General features: G+C 37.7%; 1 protein-coding gene across 10 annotated transcripts in view; it reads left to right on the forward strand.

The window, feature by feature from the left end:
* ZFAND4 (zinc finger AN1-type containing 4) overlaps positions 1-16,826 on the forward strand; it is a 76,340-nt gene extending 59,514 nt beyond the window's left edge. For 5 of the 10 annotated variants that reach the window (XM_045568396.1, XM_045568397.1, XM_045568395.1 and 2 more), the window contains 4 exons: positions 5,938-7,104; positions 7,610-7,664; positions 14,645-14,762; positions 16,041-16,826. In XM_045568396.1, the coding sequence (XP_045424352.1) occupies positions 5,938-7,104; positions 7,610-7,664; positions 14,645-14,762; positions 16,041-16,176 (1,476 nt within the window). In that variant the 3' untranslated portion in view covers positions 16,177-16,826. Of the gene's footprint in view, positions 1-5,937; positions 7,105-7,587; positions 7,665-10,996; positions 11,119-11,512; positions 11,605-14,644; positions 14,763-16,040 lie in introns of those variants that run through there. The other 5 variants (XR_006739225.1, XR_006739223.1, XR_006739224.1 and 2 more) reach the window with 5 other exon arrangements.
* Positions 16,827-18,151: the final 1,325 nt, after the last annotated feature.

Below are 18,151 nucleotides of genomic sequence, written 5' to 3' on the forward strand. Positions count from 1 at the left end.
TGTGAGAACAGTGCTAGATGAAAGTCTATTAGTAGATTTCTGTGTATTTCTCTTTTTATCTCCCATAGCTTTTGCTTTAAGAAGGTGTTTGCTGTGTGATTTGGTACATAAATCTTAATAACTGTTATGTTTTTATTATGCTGTTAATTCTAAAAGTTATGAAGTGTTTCATCTCTGTTACGTTCACTGACTTTTCCCTTGAATTTTCCTTATCTGTTACCAGGCCCATACTCCTGATATCTTACTGTTTTCATTTGCTTGGTATACCTTTTCCCATACATTTATTTATTAACTTTTGAGTTATTTTGTTTCAAATGTGTCTTATATATACAGTGTAGAGTTGGTTTCGCTTTGTGAACCAATTTGCAATTTAAAAAATTAGGTAACTTAATCACGTTTACATTTATTGATATGACTTTCATATTTGGTCTCAAATGTCTCCTTATTTTGTAAGTATTTGCAGGTTCTTTATGGTCTGTTTTCTTAAGTGTATATGTGGGTATGTGACTGCATATTTTTTGGTATTTCAGCAGGTTTTTACTTTTTGTTCTATTAATTATATTAATACTGTTTACCATGTCCTCGATCTTCCCGTTCTCTACTTAATCTACTTTTTTTATTTACCAGCTTTAAATATTTTTTTATTCCTACATTGTTTTTATTTTTTCAAGAGACAGGGTCTCTGTCTGTCACTCAGGCTAGTGTGCAGTGGTGCAATCATAGCTCACTATAACCTCGAATTCCTGGGCTCAAGCTATCCTACCACCTCAGTCTCCTGGTTAGCTAGGACTTACAGGTGTGTGCCACAATGCCCGGCTAATTTTTTAAATTTTTTGTAGAGATAAGGGTCTCGCTATGTTGTCCAGGCTGGTCTTGAACTCCTGGCCTCAAGCCATCCTCCCACTTTGGCTTCCCAAAGTTCTGGGATTACAGCCATGAGCCACCATACCTGTCCCGTACTTATTGACAGTCAACAAACTTATTTTACTTTTTCTTTTTTCTCTTCCTTTCTTCTCTCATTTTAAAATTTGCATTGTTTGTACCTTTTTTGAAAATATAACATTTACAAATCATTTTTCCATCTTTGTTCTCATTCTTGTTTTAGTTTTAATGAAGAGTATATCCCATTCTTACTATCATTCTTTTTGCTGAAGTTTCCCATACTTGTTGGATAGATGAAGCTTATCTCTGGTAAACTTCTCAGGAAAGGCTTGTAAGTACAGTAATTCTTGAATTTTTGCATATTCAAAACTTTTTTTAGCCTTAACTCTTAAATGACAGCTTTGGCAGGATATAAAATGCTTGGTTCACACTTTTTCCCTTGAGTTTCTTTAAAATGTTGCTGTGCTGTTGTCTTGCTTTGTATTTTGTCACTGAGAAATCTAACTGCCGATCTGACTTTCTTTTCTTTGCAAATGACGTGATCTTTTTGTCTGGAGAAAATGAGAGTTTTTTTTTTTTTTAAGTGTAATGTTTTACTAGGATATGTCTTGGGTTTAACCATTCTGGGTCAATTTTCACCATATACTTGAGCCCTTTTTATCATGAAGATTCAAGTCTTTTATTTCAGTATGATTTCTTATAGTTTATATATTAATTTTTTTCTCTTTTTTTTTATTTCAGCTTATTACGGGGGTACAAAAGTTCAGGTTATAAATATTGCCCATGTCCCTCCCATCCCACCGAGTCAGAGCTTCAAGCGTGTCTATTCCCCAGACAGTGCGCATTGCACTCATCATGTAGTTATGCCCCCATCCCCTCCCCCCACCTCCCATCCCCCCGAGTCAGAACATTCAAGCGTGACCATTCCCCAGACAGTGTGCAACGCACTCATCATGTAGGTATACACCCATCCCCTCCCCCCACCCCCCACATCTGTCCAACACCCAATTGGTGTTATTCCCAAATGTGCACTTAGGTGATGATCAGGGAAACCAATTTGCTGGTGAGTACATGTGGTGCTTCTTTTTCCATTCTTGGGATACTTCACTTAATATAATGGGTTCCAGCTCTTTCTAGGAGAACAAAAGGGATTCTATATCACCGTTATTTCTTATAGCTGAGTAATACTCCATGGTATACCTATACCACATTTTACTAATCCAGTCATGTATTGATGGGCATTTGGGTTGTTTCCACATCTTTGCAATTGTGAATTGTGCTGCTATAAACATTCGGGTGCAGGTGTCTTTTTTATAGAATGACTTTTGTTCTTTTGGGTAGATGCCCAATAATGGGATTGCTGGATCAAATGGTAGGTCTACTTGAATCTGTTTAAGGTATCTCCATAATGCTTCCCACAGGGATTGCACTAGTTTGCAGTCCCACCAGCAATGTATGAGTGTTGCTGTCTCTCCACATCCACGCCAACATTTATTGTTTTGGGACTTTTTGATAAAGGCCGTTCTCACTGGAGTTAAGTGATATCTCATTGTGGTTTTGCTTTGCATTTCCCTGATGATTAGAGATGTTGAACATTTTTTCATATGTTTGTTAGCCATTCTTATATCTTCTTTTGAAAAATTTCTATTCATGTCCTTTGCCCACTTTTTGATAGGGTTGTTTGATTTTTTCTTACTGATTTTCCTGAGTTCTAGATAGATTCTTGTTATCAGTCCTTTATCTGATGTATAGTATGCGAAAATTTTTTCCCATTCTGTAGGTTGTTTACTCTTGTGACTGTTTCTTTGGCTGTGCAGAAGCTTTTTAATTTAATCAGGTCCCATTTATTTATTTTTGTTGTTGCTGTGATTACCCTAGGGGTCTTTTTCATAAATTCTTTGCCTAGGCCAATGTCTGTAAGAGTCTTTCCTACATTTCCTTCTAGAATTCTAATAGTTTCCCACCTAATGTTTAAGTCTGTTATCCACTGTGATTTGATTTTTGTGAGAGGTGAAAGCTGTGGGTCCTCTTTTAGTCTTCTACAGGTGGCTATCCAGTTTTCCCAGCACCATTTATTAAATAAGGAATCTTTTCCCCAGAGTATGTTTTTGTCTGCTTTGTCAAAGATTAGATGGCTATATGAGGATGGTTTTATATTTGGATTTTCTGTTCTGTTCCACTGGTCTGTGTCCCTGCACTTGTGCCAATACCAAGCAGTTTTAATAATCACAGTCTTGTAGTATAGTTTGAAGTCTGGCAAATTAATACCTCCCATTTTGTTTTTGTTGCTTAAAATTGCTTTTGCTAAACGGGGTCTTCTCTGGTTCCATACAAAGCGTAAAATTATTTTTTATTTTTCATCATTTTATTTATTCAGGTAAGCATTAACAGTTATGTGTTAATACATAGAAGTGAGGATTTGGGACAGGGAAGTAAGTTTCTTATTTCAGGAGCAGTCTGTTCTCTTGGTGTAGTGAAATGCAGTTTTGAAAATTAATGGCACTTTTATTGGAGGGCAAAGTCAGTGTGTTTTCTGATTTGTGATTCACCTTTGTTTCTGTAGTAGCCTTACTTTCCCCTTCCTGCCTCTTTCTTTACCTTCATTATCAAGTTCTCAGGTGTACCTTTTCCTTTCAGTTACACCTCCCCTAAGAATGGTGCCTTTTTGAAGATATCTCCTTGGGTCCTGAACAATTTTTAGTCACTTCCTTTTAATTTCCTACTAGGCCATGTTTAATGTCCCAGATCTTAGACCTATTTTTAGTATTTTCATAATCAAATGAGATTTTCTCTTTTGTAGCTTTATCTTTGTTCCATCCACCCTAGTTTATCTGCACACCTCTCTCTCTTTCTCTTATTCTTTTGTTTTTTCTCTTCTTTTTTTTTGAGACAGAGTCTCACTTTGCTGCCCGGGCTAGAGTGAGTGCCATGGCGTCAGCCTAGCTCACAGCAACCTCCAACTCCTGGGCTTAAGAAATCCTACTGCCTCAGCCTCCCGAGTAGCTGGGACTACAGGCATGCGCCACCATGCCCGGCTAATTTTTTTTTCTATATATATTTTTAGTTGGCTAGATAATTTTTATTTCTATTTTTAGTAGAGACGGGGTCTCACTCAGGCTGATCTTGAACTCCTGACCTCGAGCAATCCACCTGCCTCGGCCTCCCAGAGGGCTAGGATTACAGGCGTGAGCCACTGCGCCCGGCCTTTTTTCTCTTCTTTTTTGTGAAGCGCCACACTCTTGCCTGTCTCTCACCACAGGCATAGGCTTTGTAGATGAGTCTCCTGGATTTGGGTGTTTTCCTACTTATAGCTAATTTCAAGTCCATATCACATGTCTCCCAGTTTTGCTGAAGACAGGAGTGATTTTATTTGTTTATGTTCTTGATTTGTATGTTTTTTTTTGGAGGATTCATGGAGCAATTCAGATTTAGGCAACTGCCATTAATCTCTACAACCCAGAAGTTATAACCTTCATTTTTGAAGAATATTTTTGCTGGATATGGAATTGCAGATTGGCAGGATAATGGCCGTAAGATAAAAGCAGACATAAGACTGGGCGCAGTGGCTCACACCTGTAATCCTAGCACTCTGTGGGGCCGAGGTGGGAAGATCACTTGAGGTCAGGAGTTTGAGACCAGCAAGAGTGAGACTCTGTATCTACAAAATATAGAAAAATTAGCCAGGTGTGGTGGTATGTGCCTGTAGTCCCAGCTAATTGGAAGGCTGAGACAATAGGATCGCTTGAGCCCAGGAGTTTGAGGTTGCAGTGAGCTATGATGACGCCACTGCACTCTAGCTCAGGCAACAGAGTGAGACTCTATCTCAGAAACAAACAGCTATAGGGAGCCAGTTGATCTTTCCAAGGTTCTTTCTTTTTAGCTCCTCTAGTTATTCTTGCCTCAACTAGTATCCACTGAATTATCTGGCTTTTCTTACATTCTAATATATTTTATATTTCTTTTAGGTGAGAATGTTGGTATGTTGTCAGATATTCCATCCTATCCTGATGCCTGCTCACTACCATTTTGTTTGTTTGTTTGCTTTTAAGAGCTAAAGTTTTCTTATCTTTAATTCTTGACTTTATCTATAAGATCATAAATTTTTGTGATACTTTTGTTAAAACCGCCTATGCCAAGGGACCCCCAAGACCACCAGGTTTGATGATTTGCTAGGAAGATTCACAGGACTATAGTATTAATATTATATATAGTATATTGTTGTCCACATGGGTAAGATTTATTATATGAAAAGATACAAAGCAAAATCACCAAAGGGAAAAAGTGCACAGAGCCAAGTCCAGAGGAAATCAGGCACAAGCTTCCTAGAGTCCTTGTCCAGTGGAGGATGATGTACTTAATTCCTCCATCGATGAGTTGTGACAGCACATGTAAAATGTTTCTACCAGGGAAGCTCATTAGAGACTCTGTGCCCAGGAATTTTATTTGGCCTGCTCATGGGGCACCCTCTGCCTAACATGTACATTACAGACTACCTGAAGGAAAGCAGGTGTTCAGCATAAACCATATTGTCGTGCTGTTAAGGCACAATGAGCCACTCCTACCAGTTAGAGTGATGGGAATCCTCCTGAAATACAAGTTCCGAGAAGCCAGTCAAGGGCCAACATTGCAAGCAAGTCTTTTCAAGGATAGCAGTTGAGGCCTGTGAACTATTTTTCCTGCATACCTACCTCGTCAAACATTTATTCACCCTACTAGGAAAAATTATTGGGGATCTAATAATAGGGTCAATAGTGTCATGTCTAATATAATCAATTTGTTTTCTTCTCAGTAAAACTCTGAGAAATAATCAATAGTGAGGAAATAAACAAAATTCTTTTTCTTTAACATTCTCAGAAAATTATACCCAGGGACGATAGCAAAATTCTTCTCCGTCATAATCTTAAGATTTTAATCTTTTTAAACATTCTAAATTGAGGTAATAAAATTTCAATATGTTATGTATGGTAAGTAACATTTTCTCCCTTCATTAATTTTTGTCCATGGGCAGAGACAATGACTATGTAAAGACATTATGTATTCACTCTTTTCTTTTAGCCTAAGAAAGCTGTCAAAGTAAAACCTCGCCCACCTATTGCTCCTCGACCATCTAGTGGTTCCACAGCAACAGCTCGTCACAGATTGTTAAGGGTCCTCCCCGGCATTGGGCAATCTTGTTTACCTTCTCCTGGGAATACGGATCTGTCTGACACATCCAGGAGTGCAGTTTCAGCGTTGGCAACTCAGCCCCCTGCCGACAGACCCGTATCATCTATCACTAGTGAGTTTCTTAAAGAAGATGGTAACTGGGAGAATAACACACTGTCTCATTCCAATGGTAGCATCAAACTACCACCGCACACACCCCATGTGGAATTTGAAAAAGACGAAGAGCTTGCTGATTCTGTTCTCCATCTTGGATCATCCCTGACTAGGCAGACAAAACACTTTTCAGGAAACTTGACATCTAATAATGAGGATGACACTGTCTCATTTCCAACTTTAGAAGAGTGTGTAACTGAAGAATCACTTCTACCTGAAGTGGGTTCATGTACTTCATTTACAGAAAGAAATGCTGAAGAACAGAGCAGTGACATAGGGAAGGTAAATTCAGAGTTCTTACTCACCAATGGTGATAAAGGGTTGAAAGCTACAGAGCAGCAGCTTAAACATGTTTCAAGAATGTTGAGCAGTGAATCAGTAGAGACTACTGTTCTTAACCACCGTGAATTAAGTCCTCACAAGAATAGACTCTTGTCACCTCTTCGCTGTTCTGCATCAATGTCACTGCATAATTCTCTAATGAAACCACAAAGACAGTCCAAATGTTTTGAGTCTGGGAACCTGCAGTCTTCTGCTTCACAAAATGTGCTCCGGTCAATGGATGTTCGAAACATAACTGATTCTTCTTTCTCTAGGACTACTCGCTTTCGAGGTGTTAAAGTTGATTCACCTAGGAAAAGATCTGATATTATTTCCAAAGTCGAGGCTCGAGATATCACAGAAATAGCTAACAAGGCTTCCAAAGAGCCTGTTGGTTGTGTAAATAACATCGGTTTTCTTGCTTCACTGGCCCGGAGTGCAACCAGAGACAGTTTTCACAGCACACGCGGGGCGGGCAGGCTTCGGACTTCTGGAATAGGGCTGTCTACAAACCTCCAGCATTTGCAGGAAGAAAGCCTTAGGAAAAGTTCTCCCCAATTAGAACCTACAGAATTTTTTCTAGTAAGTATTTTCCTTTCAACATTCTCGTAGTTACCCTTGTGGTGATTTAACATATTTAAAGTTTGTTTTTTGTTTATATGAATAGGAGGCCTTAGATTGGATTTTTTCCATAAGTTTTTCTGAAAATGTTTATACAGTTTGTGGAAAATCTTTTTGATGATTGTATTTTAAGTAATGTTTTATTCCTGAATAGAAGACTGTAATTTGAAAATAAGTTCATGTAAACAGTTGATCATATATTTTTAAAAGCTAAATATTTTTTATGTTCTTTTCAAGTAAGAATATCAATTTTGAGCTGTCGAATTTTATTCTCTTAAAGATAAGTAGTACAGTATTGCTAGATGTAAGAAACAGGTTCAAAGTTAATTTAATTAAATAAAATTTAAATAATTTAAAATGAAAGCCCAACAGCATCTTAGTAATAAAATACAAGTATTTCATGTTTGGTGATCTCTTCTATGCTCCATTGACTCACCTTTGTAGATGTTTTGTGTTTTAATTGTAGTCTGCCCATGGTATTGGAATGAATGGAAATAATGCAGCAGCAGGGAAGAGAGTAGGTGAGTTACAGATAATTTTGAAAACAATAAAAGGCTTATAATGACATCATTATATACATACTGCTGAATTTTCAAATAAACATGAAAAGAACGTCCTCTGGGGTTTGTACAGAGTAAACTCTTAAACTTTTCTTCAATTAAGAAAATGATTATGAGAATCTGTAGGACACATATGAAGAATTAAACAAAAATTGAAGTAGATCTCTTATTTGGGAAGAGGTATGATCTGTGTGAACAAAACAAGATTATTGAATAATTAACATGTAGTTCCCAACCCATTAGTCACTGGCCACTATGGAGCCATATGGATTTTGAGGAATTACCCTAGAAAAATGTTGTTTTGACATCATGGTCCAGTAGCAAGGGTGGTGGTTAAGAATCTATTTTTGAAGAACTGGTTATTTCTGGATAAAAAGAGACAGTCTCTAGGACCAGCCCTTTCCAAGGCATAGTAGCAAAAACGACTGTAACATTAGCACTTCTTCTACCAATAGTAACACCTTAAAGATGTGCCAGCCAGTCATTATTTTCAAGGAGGAGCGAAGCTATGTTCTTTTATGTTTTAGTACCCGGACCAGGAATAGGAAACTCATTACCAAAGACGTGCCACTTTTGTAGCCCCAAGGTTTTAAAGATACTTTATAGGCTGGGTGCAGTGGCTCACACCTGTAATCCTAGCACTCTGGGAGGCCGAGGCAGGTGGATCGTTTGAGCTCAGGAGTTCAAGACCAGCCTGAGCAAGAGCGAGACCCCATCTCTACTAAAAATAGGAAGAAATTAGCTGGACAACTAAAAATATTTAGAAAAACTTAGCCGGACATGGTGGTGCATGCCTGTAGTCCCAGCTACTTGGGAGGCTGAGGCAGTAGGATTGCTTGAGCCCAAGAGTTTGAGGTTGCTGTGAGCTAGGCTGACGCCACGGGACTCTAGCTTGGGCAACAGAGCGAAACTGTCTCAAAATAAATAAATAAATAAATAATAGAGATACTTTATATATTATGGTTGTTATGTGAGTTTTATGTTTTTAAAGATACAGGTTCGTTTTTCATTCCAGCGTAAGGCCTGGGGTTATAAAGTCTTAATTTATATACTTATTTTTTTTCATTTTTTTTATTGTGGTAAAATATAACATGAAATTTACCATTTTAACCACTTTTAAGTGTACAGTTCAGTGGCACTAAGTACATTCACATTGTTGGGCAACCATTACAACCATCCTTCTCCAGAACACTTTTCATCTTGCAAAACCGAAACTTTGTACTCATTAAACACTAACTTCTTACTCCCCTCCCCACTCCACTGCCAGTCCCTGGCAACTGCCATTTTATTTCTTCTCTCTGTGATTTTTTGAAGTACTCAATATCTCATGTAAGTAGAATCATACAATATTTGTATTTTTGTGAGTGGCTTATTTCACTTATAATAATGTCCTCAAGTTTTATCCATGTTGTGGCATGTGTCATAATTTTCTTCTTTTTTAAGGCTGATATTCCATTATATATATATATATATATATATATATATATATATATATATATATATATATATGTCACATTTTGTTTATCCATTCATCTATCGATAAACACTTGTGTTGCTTCCACATTTAGCTGTTGTAAATAATGGTGCTATGAACATGGATGTACAAAAACCTCTTTGAGACACTGCTTTCAATTCTTTTGGATATATACCCAGAATTGAAATTGCTAGATCATATAGTATTTCTATTCTGAATTTTTTTAGAAACCACCATATTGTTTCAACAGTTGCTATGCCATGTTATTAATACATCCCTGCCAGCAGTGGACAAGGATTCCAATTTCTCCCCATCTCCATCAACACTTATTTTCTGGTTTTTTGCTAGTAGCCAGCCTAATAGGTGTGAGGTGTTATGTCATTGTGGCTTTGATTTGCATTTCTGTAATGATTAGTAATGTTGATTCCCTAATTAGTGAAATAGATTCCCTGATGATTAGTTTCATGTGCTTATTGGCCATTTGTATATCCTTTTTGGAGAAATGTCTAGTCATGTTCTTTACCCATTTTTTAATCAGATTAGTTGATTTTTTTGTTGTTGAGTTTTAGTTGTTTATATATTCTAGATATTAATCCCTTATCATATAAATGATTTGCAAAATTTTCTTCCATTCCATGAGTTGCCTCTTTACTCTTTTCGTATTATCTTTTGATGTATGAAAGTTCTTAATTTTCATGAAGTCCAACTTGTCTATTTTCTCCTCTGTTACCTGTGCCTTTGGTGTCATATCTAAGAAATCACCAACAAATCCAATGTCATAAAGCTTTTCTCTTATGTTTCCTTCTAGAAGTTTTATGGTTTTTATGTCTTACGTTGGTGTTTGATCCATTTTGAGTTAATTTTTATAAGGCACGGGTCTAATTTCATTCTTTTGCATGTGAACTTCCAATTTTTGTTGCAAAGAGTGTCCTTCCCCACTGAATGGTCTTGGCATCCTTGTTGAAAGTCATTTGACCATATGTGCAAGGATTTGTTTCTGGGCCATCTATTCCACTGGCCTGTGTGTCTATCTTTATGCCCATACCACAATGTTTTCTGATTTTGTTTGTTCTTTTTTTTTTTTTTTTTTTAAGAGATAGGGTCTCTCTCTGTCACCCAGGCTGGAATGCGGTGATGTGGTCATAGCTCACTGCAACTTCAAACTCCTGGGCTCAAGTGACCCTCCTGAGTAGCTGGGACTACAGGTGTGCCCCACCACACCCAACTAATTTTTTAATTTTTTTTTGTAGAGATGGGGTCTCACTGTGTTGCCCTGCCTGGTCTAACCCTCCTGGCCTCAAGCAATCCTCTCGCCTTGGCCCCTCAAAGTGCTGGGATTACAGGTGTGAGCCACCACACCCAGCCCCACACTTTTGATTACTGTAATATATCCACTTTTAACGTTATAGTTGTTTTTCCTTAACATGTACTCAAGTCCATCCCGCCCTAACTCACAGGTAAGCCTCTTGGAAATTTGCGTTGCACTCACCTCTGTTAGCTCAGTTCGGAGGCAGACGTCAGTGCTTTCTCACTTCTCTTGTCACTCCTCTGAAACTGCTATTGCTGAGGTCACCGAAGATCTCCATAATTTCAAATCCAGTGCGTGCCTCCACATCCTTATCTTATTTGATTTTTGTGGCCCTCATTCTTGAAATAGGTTTGGTTTTCTTTCTTTCTTTTTTAAAAAGTTCTGGGATATCATGTAGATTTTCATTTTGGTTTGTGTTTTGTTGTTTACATCAGTTTTGTCTTTACTTTTTTTTAAATCAGTCCTCTGCTTATCCCCAGATATATACTTTTTTAATATAATTTCATTTAGGTTCCAGGCATCAGCTGGTACCTGCAGTGATAATTCCCCAAACTAGAACTGTGTGACTTTCAGCCATTTCTTCTCACAGTAATAACTGACTGTATCATTCTGAATGACCTAGCAGATTCTGTGTAAGTTTTGGTGTAAATACTATTTAATTGACTTTCAAATTCCTCCATTGGTCCTCTTTTCTTTTCACTATAGGGTCTCCTTTGGGAACTTTATCCGTTCTCATAGTTTTAGCCATCATTTTCAGGCAGATAATTACCAAACTTGCATCTAGAACACTAATTTATTACTTTTTTGGCTGCCTTTCTGTTGGATGTTTTTATAGATCATCATGTTAGATCAAATATTGGACTAAGAAATGCCAAACAAGTGAATTATTCCAAATATTTTTCATCTTGTTCTGAAAAGGAACTCTTCACATTGACATTATTTTATAGAATTTTTCTTTATTCATATGTTCATTACACATTGAGAGAAGGCTTCAGAGAGAAGCTGATGATTGATGATGTCTTACAGTATAAGAAGAATTTCACTAGGTTGACAAGGTGGAATAGAGCATTTTAGAAGAAGACATTGTGGATGTGTGAGTGGACCTGGCATCATTCAGGGTGGGTATGATGTGGTAAATAACAGGAAATGACTGTGAAAAGTTAGAAGCTATGATATTGAACACATAAGACCCTGAATGTCAGTCCAAGGAGTTTGGATTTTTCCTATTGGGGACAATATATAGGGAACAGATACAATATTAGTGATAGTTTCTGGCATGGAGCAGTTGACTAATAAATAGTTTTCACTGGGCACAAGGATGTATGGAAACTGTTTTCATAGGAGATGCTGTTATGTTTTTGTGCCACGTCATTTCTGTGTCACTAATGTGTTCTCTGTCTCTGTACATTCACAAGAGTTCTTGAATAAAAAACATTTGGAAAATATTGAGCTAAGCATCCCCAAAGGAAAGGAAAAAATGAAAATGTAACTATCAAACTAAGTTATCATCAACAGATTCTTCCCCCATTGTTTGAGGGAGGAAGAATATCCTAAGACTGAATTTAAAAATGATTTTGAGTGGATGACCTCTCATTGGATATCCTGTAATATATGCCTTCCCTCTGTGTCCTGTGCAAGTACCTTTTTTTTTAAGAAGTGGGAAGGCTGGGCGCGGAGGCTCACGCCTGTAATCCTAGCACTCTGGGAGGTCGAGGCGGGAGGATCGTTTGAGCTCAGGAGTTCGAGATCAGCCTGAGCAAGAGCGAGACCCCGTCTCTACTAAACATAGAAAGAAATTATACGGACAGCTAAAAATATATATAGAAAAATTAGCCGAGCATGGTGGCGCATGCCTGTAGTCCCAGCTACTCGGGAGGCTGAGGCAGGAGGATCGCTTGAGCCCAGGAGTTTGAGGCTGCTGTGAGTTAGGCTGATGCCATGGCACTCTAGCCCAGGCAACAGAGTAAGACTCTGTCTCAAAAAAAAAAAAAAAAGTGGGAAGCACCCCATCACCTATGTGAAATGTTCTTGGTCCCTTAAGTGTACTTGAGACGGAAAGCTCTTACTAACTGAGTTGGTAGCAAGGCACCATTAGGAGTCATTCAGTTAGTTTCAAATTTTGTTTTCAGTTTTGTGGAAGATTTGGGAGAGTATTTCAGACTGGTAATAAAGCACACTTAATTTTGTGGGGTTTGCATACCAAGCACCCAATCTGGATTCTGGCAAAAAGCATCACACTAATTCATTGTAAATCCAATTTTTTGAACTCTTCAAGGATTTTCAGAGACTTCTAGCTGCTAAATAAACATTAAACTCAGGCCTCTGAAACTTTTTCTGTAGTGGAAACCGGGTGCCAGCACCACTGGCGCCACCGTTGTTCTTCCGCTCCTTCCGCGTGTTCCTGCTTGCGTGCTTCGCCTTTCGCTTCTTGCCCTTCGCGCCGCCAAGCATTTGTGTACTGGTACTGGTTTTCTAACAACTGCAGAAGGTGACTTTGAACCTGTCTGCTTATGACGGGGCTCTTGGCATTCTGATCAGTTCTAAAAGACATTTCACTTAGTAGTGAACGAAACGGATTTAATTCTTTCTCACCTAGTAACAGATGTGCTTTTATTTTTAGAGTAAAAAACCAAGTTGGTACAATAGTACAGAATTTAGTAAAATTTTTGGAAAACTAGTAGTATTGTGAAATTGAGCCATGCACTGTATTAGTCATATTGATAATGTGATATTTTATATAATTATAACATACTTAAAATTTTCAGATTGTTTTTTACATATACAAAATTGTTTGACCTTAAAGCAGTGATCTCCAACCTTTTTGGCACCAGGGACTGGCTTCATGAAAGACAGTTTTTCCATGGACTGGGGTGGCAGGGGGTGGGGATGGTTTCAGGGTGATTCAAGAGCATTGCATTTATTGTATAGTCAAACCTCTGCTGATGATAATCTGTATTTGCAGCCGCTCCCCAGCGCTAATATCACCGCCTCGGCTCCACCTCAGGTCATCAGGCGTCAGGTTCTCATAAGGAGTGCACAACCTAGATCCCTCGTGTGGGCAGTTCACAGTAGGGTTCCCGCTTCTATAAGAATCTAAGGGCCACACTGATCTGATGGGGGCGGAGCTCAGGTTGTGATGCGAGTGATGGGGAGCAGCTGTAAATACAGATGAAGCTTCACTGGCTAGCCTGGCGCTCACCTCCTGCCGTGTGGCCCAGTTCCTCACAGGCCACAGACTACAGCCTTAAAGTACTTAGTCACCTCGGGAGAAAAGTACGTGTTCTATTATCTTAAAAATGGACAAATTGAAGTTTTGAAAGAATAAATGACTTGCTCATGGTTTGATGAATTTACTTTGTGTGGTGTAATCAGGACTAAAAGACCAGTTTCATGATACTCTGGTGTTCCTTCTGGTTGTGAATGAATAAAATGATTGTACTGCAATTACTTTTTTCTCACAGGTCTCATCAAATAAGATTTAGAAATAGGCCGGTTGCGGTGGCTCAAGCCTGTAATCCTAGCACTCTGGGAGGCCGAGGCGGGTGGGATCATTTGAGCTCAGGAGTTCGAGACCAGCCTGAACAAGAATGAGACCCCGTGTCTACTAAATATAGAAAGAAATTATCTGGACAACTAAAAATATATGTTAAAAAAATTAGCTGGGCATGGTAGCGCATTCCTGTAGTCCCAGCTACTTGGGAGGCTGAGGCAGGAGGATCGCTTGAGCCCAGGAGTTTGAGGTTGCTATGAGCTAGGCTGATGCCACGGCACTCTAGCCTGGGCAATAAAGTGAGACTCTGTCTCAAAAAAAAAAAAAAAAAAAAAAAGATTTAGAAATAGACATTTTCTTGATTCTCTGTGAAAGTTTGGTATATTTTTTATGAACTGTTCGCCCTTAATAATCAGAAAGATGATATGTACAAAAATGCTTAAACATGTAAGTCTTAATCAGTAGAAACTTACCATGTCTTTAAAAAAAAGTTCTACTACACCTTCACTTATAGATTCTATAAATAATTTTAGATATAAAAATATCACAAATTAATTTTTATGGCTTAAATGTTTACTTTGATAGGAATGTGTTTTGTGTTTGCGTAATAGTATTTCACATTTAGAATTTTATACCTGTATTAATCAAGGTGTCCTTTCTCTAAACAGGAGAATGTATTCATCACCTCCCACCTGTGAAAACCCCTATTCAAACAAAGAAGAAAACAAAAAAGCATTGTTTTCTTTGTGGAAAGAAAACAGGACTGGCTACTAGCTACGAATGCAGGCAGGTTGGCCAGCTAGAGAAGCTGAGATGCTTTCTCTGTGGTGACCCAGCTTGGGGATTGTGCAAAATAAAACATTATTTAAATTGGCCATTCATAATAACATCATTAAGATAATGTTGGCTGGGTGAGGTGGCTCACACCTGTAATCCTAGCAGTTTGGGGAGTCTGAGGCGGGAGGATCACTTGAGGCCAGGAATTTGAGACCAGCCTGGGCAATGTAGCAAGACCCCATCTCCAAAAACTATAGAAAAATTAGCTAGGCCTGGTGGTACATGCTTGTAGTCCCAGCTATTCGGGAGGCTGAGGCAGGAGAATTGCTTGAGCCCAGGAGTTTGAAGTTTCAGTGAACTATGATAATACCACTGCAATCTAGCCCGGGCAACAGAGCAAGACCCTGTAACAACAACAACAACAAAAAAAGTTAAATAGCAACCCTTGGTTGAACTCCTAATTGACTGAAGTAAAGAGCAAGTAGATAGCTTATGGGTTTTCAAAAGGCAAACTCAGATTGTCCCCTGCCCTTTAAATTAGGAGTTTTTAAACCAGTGGGAGAATATACCTTGTCTTATGATAAACTTACTTGGTTTTTGTTTGATCATTACCTGGAAGAACCGCTCCCTCAAGATTCTATTTTTAATTGAACCAAAAAAAGGAACTATAATTTTTAACAGTTATATGGTACACTTTTATTTCAAAATAGATGAATAATGTTTTTTCAAGAAATAATGAATTTTTCTTCCCATAATTACTTATTTCATTAGCATTGATTAATATCCTCCAAAGATGGTGTCTGCCCCTAGGTTGAGGCCAGGCATTGAAAATAACTGGTGCTTTTTTGAGTGTATTCTGTTCCAATAAAGACAGCTTATCTTCCTGCTAGAAATATTTTTAAAAATCATTTCATGCCATAGTTTGATTTTACAAAATTTAATTTTTCTCTTGAGACTGAATTTCTGAGAAATTCAGAGTTCTTTCACATTTACTAGGTATAAGAGAAGTAGTGGGCATATTTGTGAGCTTTTGTAGTTTTACTACTCATAAAGATCTATACCCTGTGTCATTCTATAGTGGATTCTTTATTATAAACTGTCATAGTCACAGACAATTAATGTGTTCTTTGGGGGATGTTTGTGCTTGTTTATGAGTGGAAGGGCAGTGTCAGCACTAACGAACCAAAGGGCTCCTGTTGGACTAACTGAAGTCAAGCTCCTCTCTCCCCAAGAGATGAGCCTTTCATAGAAATGTGACTATTCACGTAAACTTGTTTTGTACTTTAGATGTGGAAAGAGCTTCTGTGCATCTCATCGCTATGCGGAAACTCACGGCTGCACCTATGATTACAAGAGTGCAGGGAGGAGATATTTGCAGGAGGCAAATCCTGTGGTTAATGCACCAAAACTTCCAAAAATCTAACTCTTCTTCTGCATCTTACTGTTCTGCCTGAGGAATCGTATTATAAGGAAAGAAGAAATATTTGTTTAGACTGCATTATTTTTGTTCGACTCCAAAAGATTTGCCAAATAACAAAAGCATATAATGCATACTGTTGGAGAATGAAAATGTTACTGTTTTTGACATCTTTATTCTTTGGTGAATCAAACATTTTAAAAGTAATTTTAAAAACTTTACACTATATGATTTAGTTTTGTTATCGCATGTCTTGTGTTAAGTGTTTTGTGTTTGATATTGCAGTTTCACTAGACAAGTCTTCAAAAGATGCACTTTAGGAAGTTAATATTGACTGTGTTAACCAGGCTTCCACGTTGTATGGAAATTAGCGGTCATCTGATGGCTCTACTCAAATTGACCATGTTTTTTTTCCCTTCCTTTCTTTCTCTCTTTCTCTCTCTCTCTCTCTTTCTCTCAGGCTCTCTCTCTCTTTTTCTTTCTTTTTTTTGCAGAGGTGAAATGGGTGGGGATTTTTAAAAAATATCCCATGTGCCCATGTGTGAAAGTTTACTGGGTTTACTAGCAAGTTCTTTTTTATTTCAAGCTACTTTTTATAAAAACATTTGGTTTTCCCATGTGGTTTTTAACACATCTATATTTCTTCCACATTCATACTGGCATTCATATATGTATCCATTCTGTAAAACACATCATGTTAATAGTATATTTCTTAAAAACACTTTTTGAATGGTAGTTTTAAAATAGATGTCCCAGGTATTGCTATTAAATACAGAAAGCAACGTTTCCCTTTTTGAAAAATGTCTATATTTAAAACAAAATCTCACAGCTTGATTTGTTTTTCTTACATGTTGAGTGCTATTACCAGCAGAAATTCAAATAAATATTCAGTTTATTATGAGATTGATTACTTGGTTATTTACAAGAATTTTTCCTTCATAAACACGTCTTTTATAAAACCATTTAATTAAATAAAATAATAATTTATTCTCTTCGGACAAAATGACTATCAGTAGAAAAGTATTCTTTTAGGGTGTAAGGATGCTGCTCCCCAGGGGTAACCAATATGCCATACAGACTTTGGGGAGGCCACTTGCTTTACAGAGGCTCCGTTGAGGCTGTTGCTGAACCGTGGTAAACAGCTGGCAGACATCTCGAGTTAACCGCAGCTCTGGGCTCTGCAGGGGTACCAGAAGACTAATTTAGGGGCTGTGTAGGGCCTCCTCCTCCACTCAAGGTTGAGTGAACTGGAGAGCTCACTTCCCTTGCTCTCTATAAAAGATTAAATGTCAGTGAAGACAGATGCCTTCAGAGAAAGAGGGAAGTACATTTGCAAAAGGTGATAGTGAAAATTTAGCAGAGGAGCCATGCAATGAGAAGTTGAAGGCGTGCTTTTTAAGAGGAGTGGATATAGGTTGATGAAAATTAATTTCATCTGTGTTAGTAATTCAGTTTTTTTTTTTTTTTTTTTTTCCTCTCTTACCAAGAAAACATGTGCTTTAGATATTTGAAATATAAGAATTCTGTTATATAGATAGACTGCTAAAAAATGGACCAAAGCATATTTATTCTGTAAGTAAATATGAATGCTTAGGGCATACTTGAAACATGCTTAGTGTACTATGCTTTTTATTTATTATTTTTTTTGTTTTCTTATATTTCAGTTTATTTCAATATGCAAAGTCAACCAGTTCCCCTTACATCATAAAGACTTGTACAAAATCATAAGTAGTTACAGCAAATGTTTTATAATGGTCACATAAAGTCTTTTCCAATAACTTTACAAAAAGTTCATAACCTAAAAGAATTGAATAAGGAAGCCAAGTATAATTTTTATAAGAAAGAGAGATTTAAATAGTCATTTGAAACATAATTCTCCCTCGGTATCTGTGGGGGATTGATTCCAGGACCCCCTGCAGATACCAAAATCCACAGATTGTACTGTGCTTTTTAAACCAAGACTATAAGAAGAAATAAGTCT

Source organism: Lemur catta, chromosome 14 (genome assembly GCF_020740605.2).
Source record: "Lemur catta isolate mLemCat1 chromosome 14, mLemCat1.pri, whole genome shotgun sequence".
NCBI classification, from domain to species: domain Eukaryota; kingdom Metazoa; phylum Chordata; class Mammalia; order Primates; family Lemuridae; genus Lemur; species Lemur catta.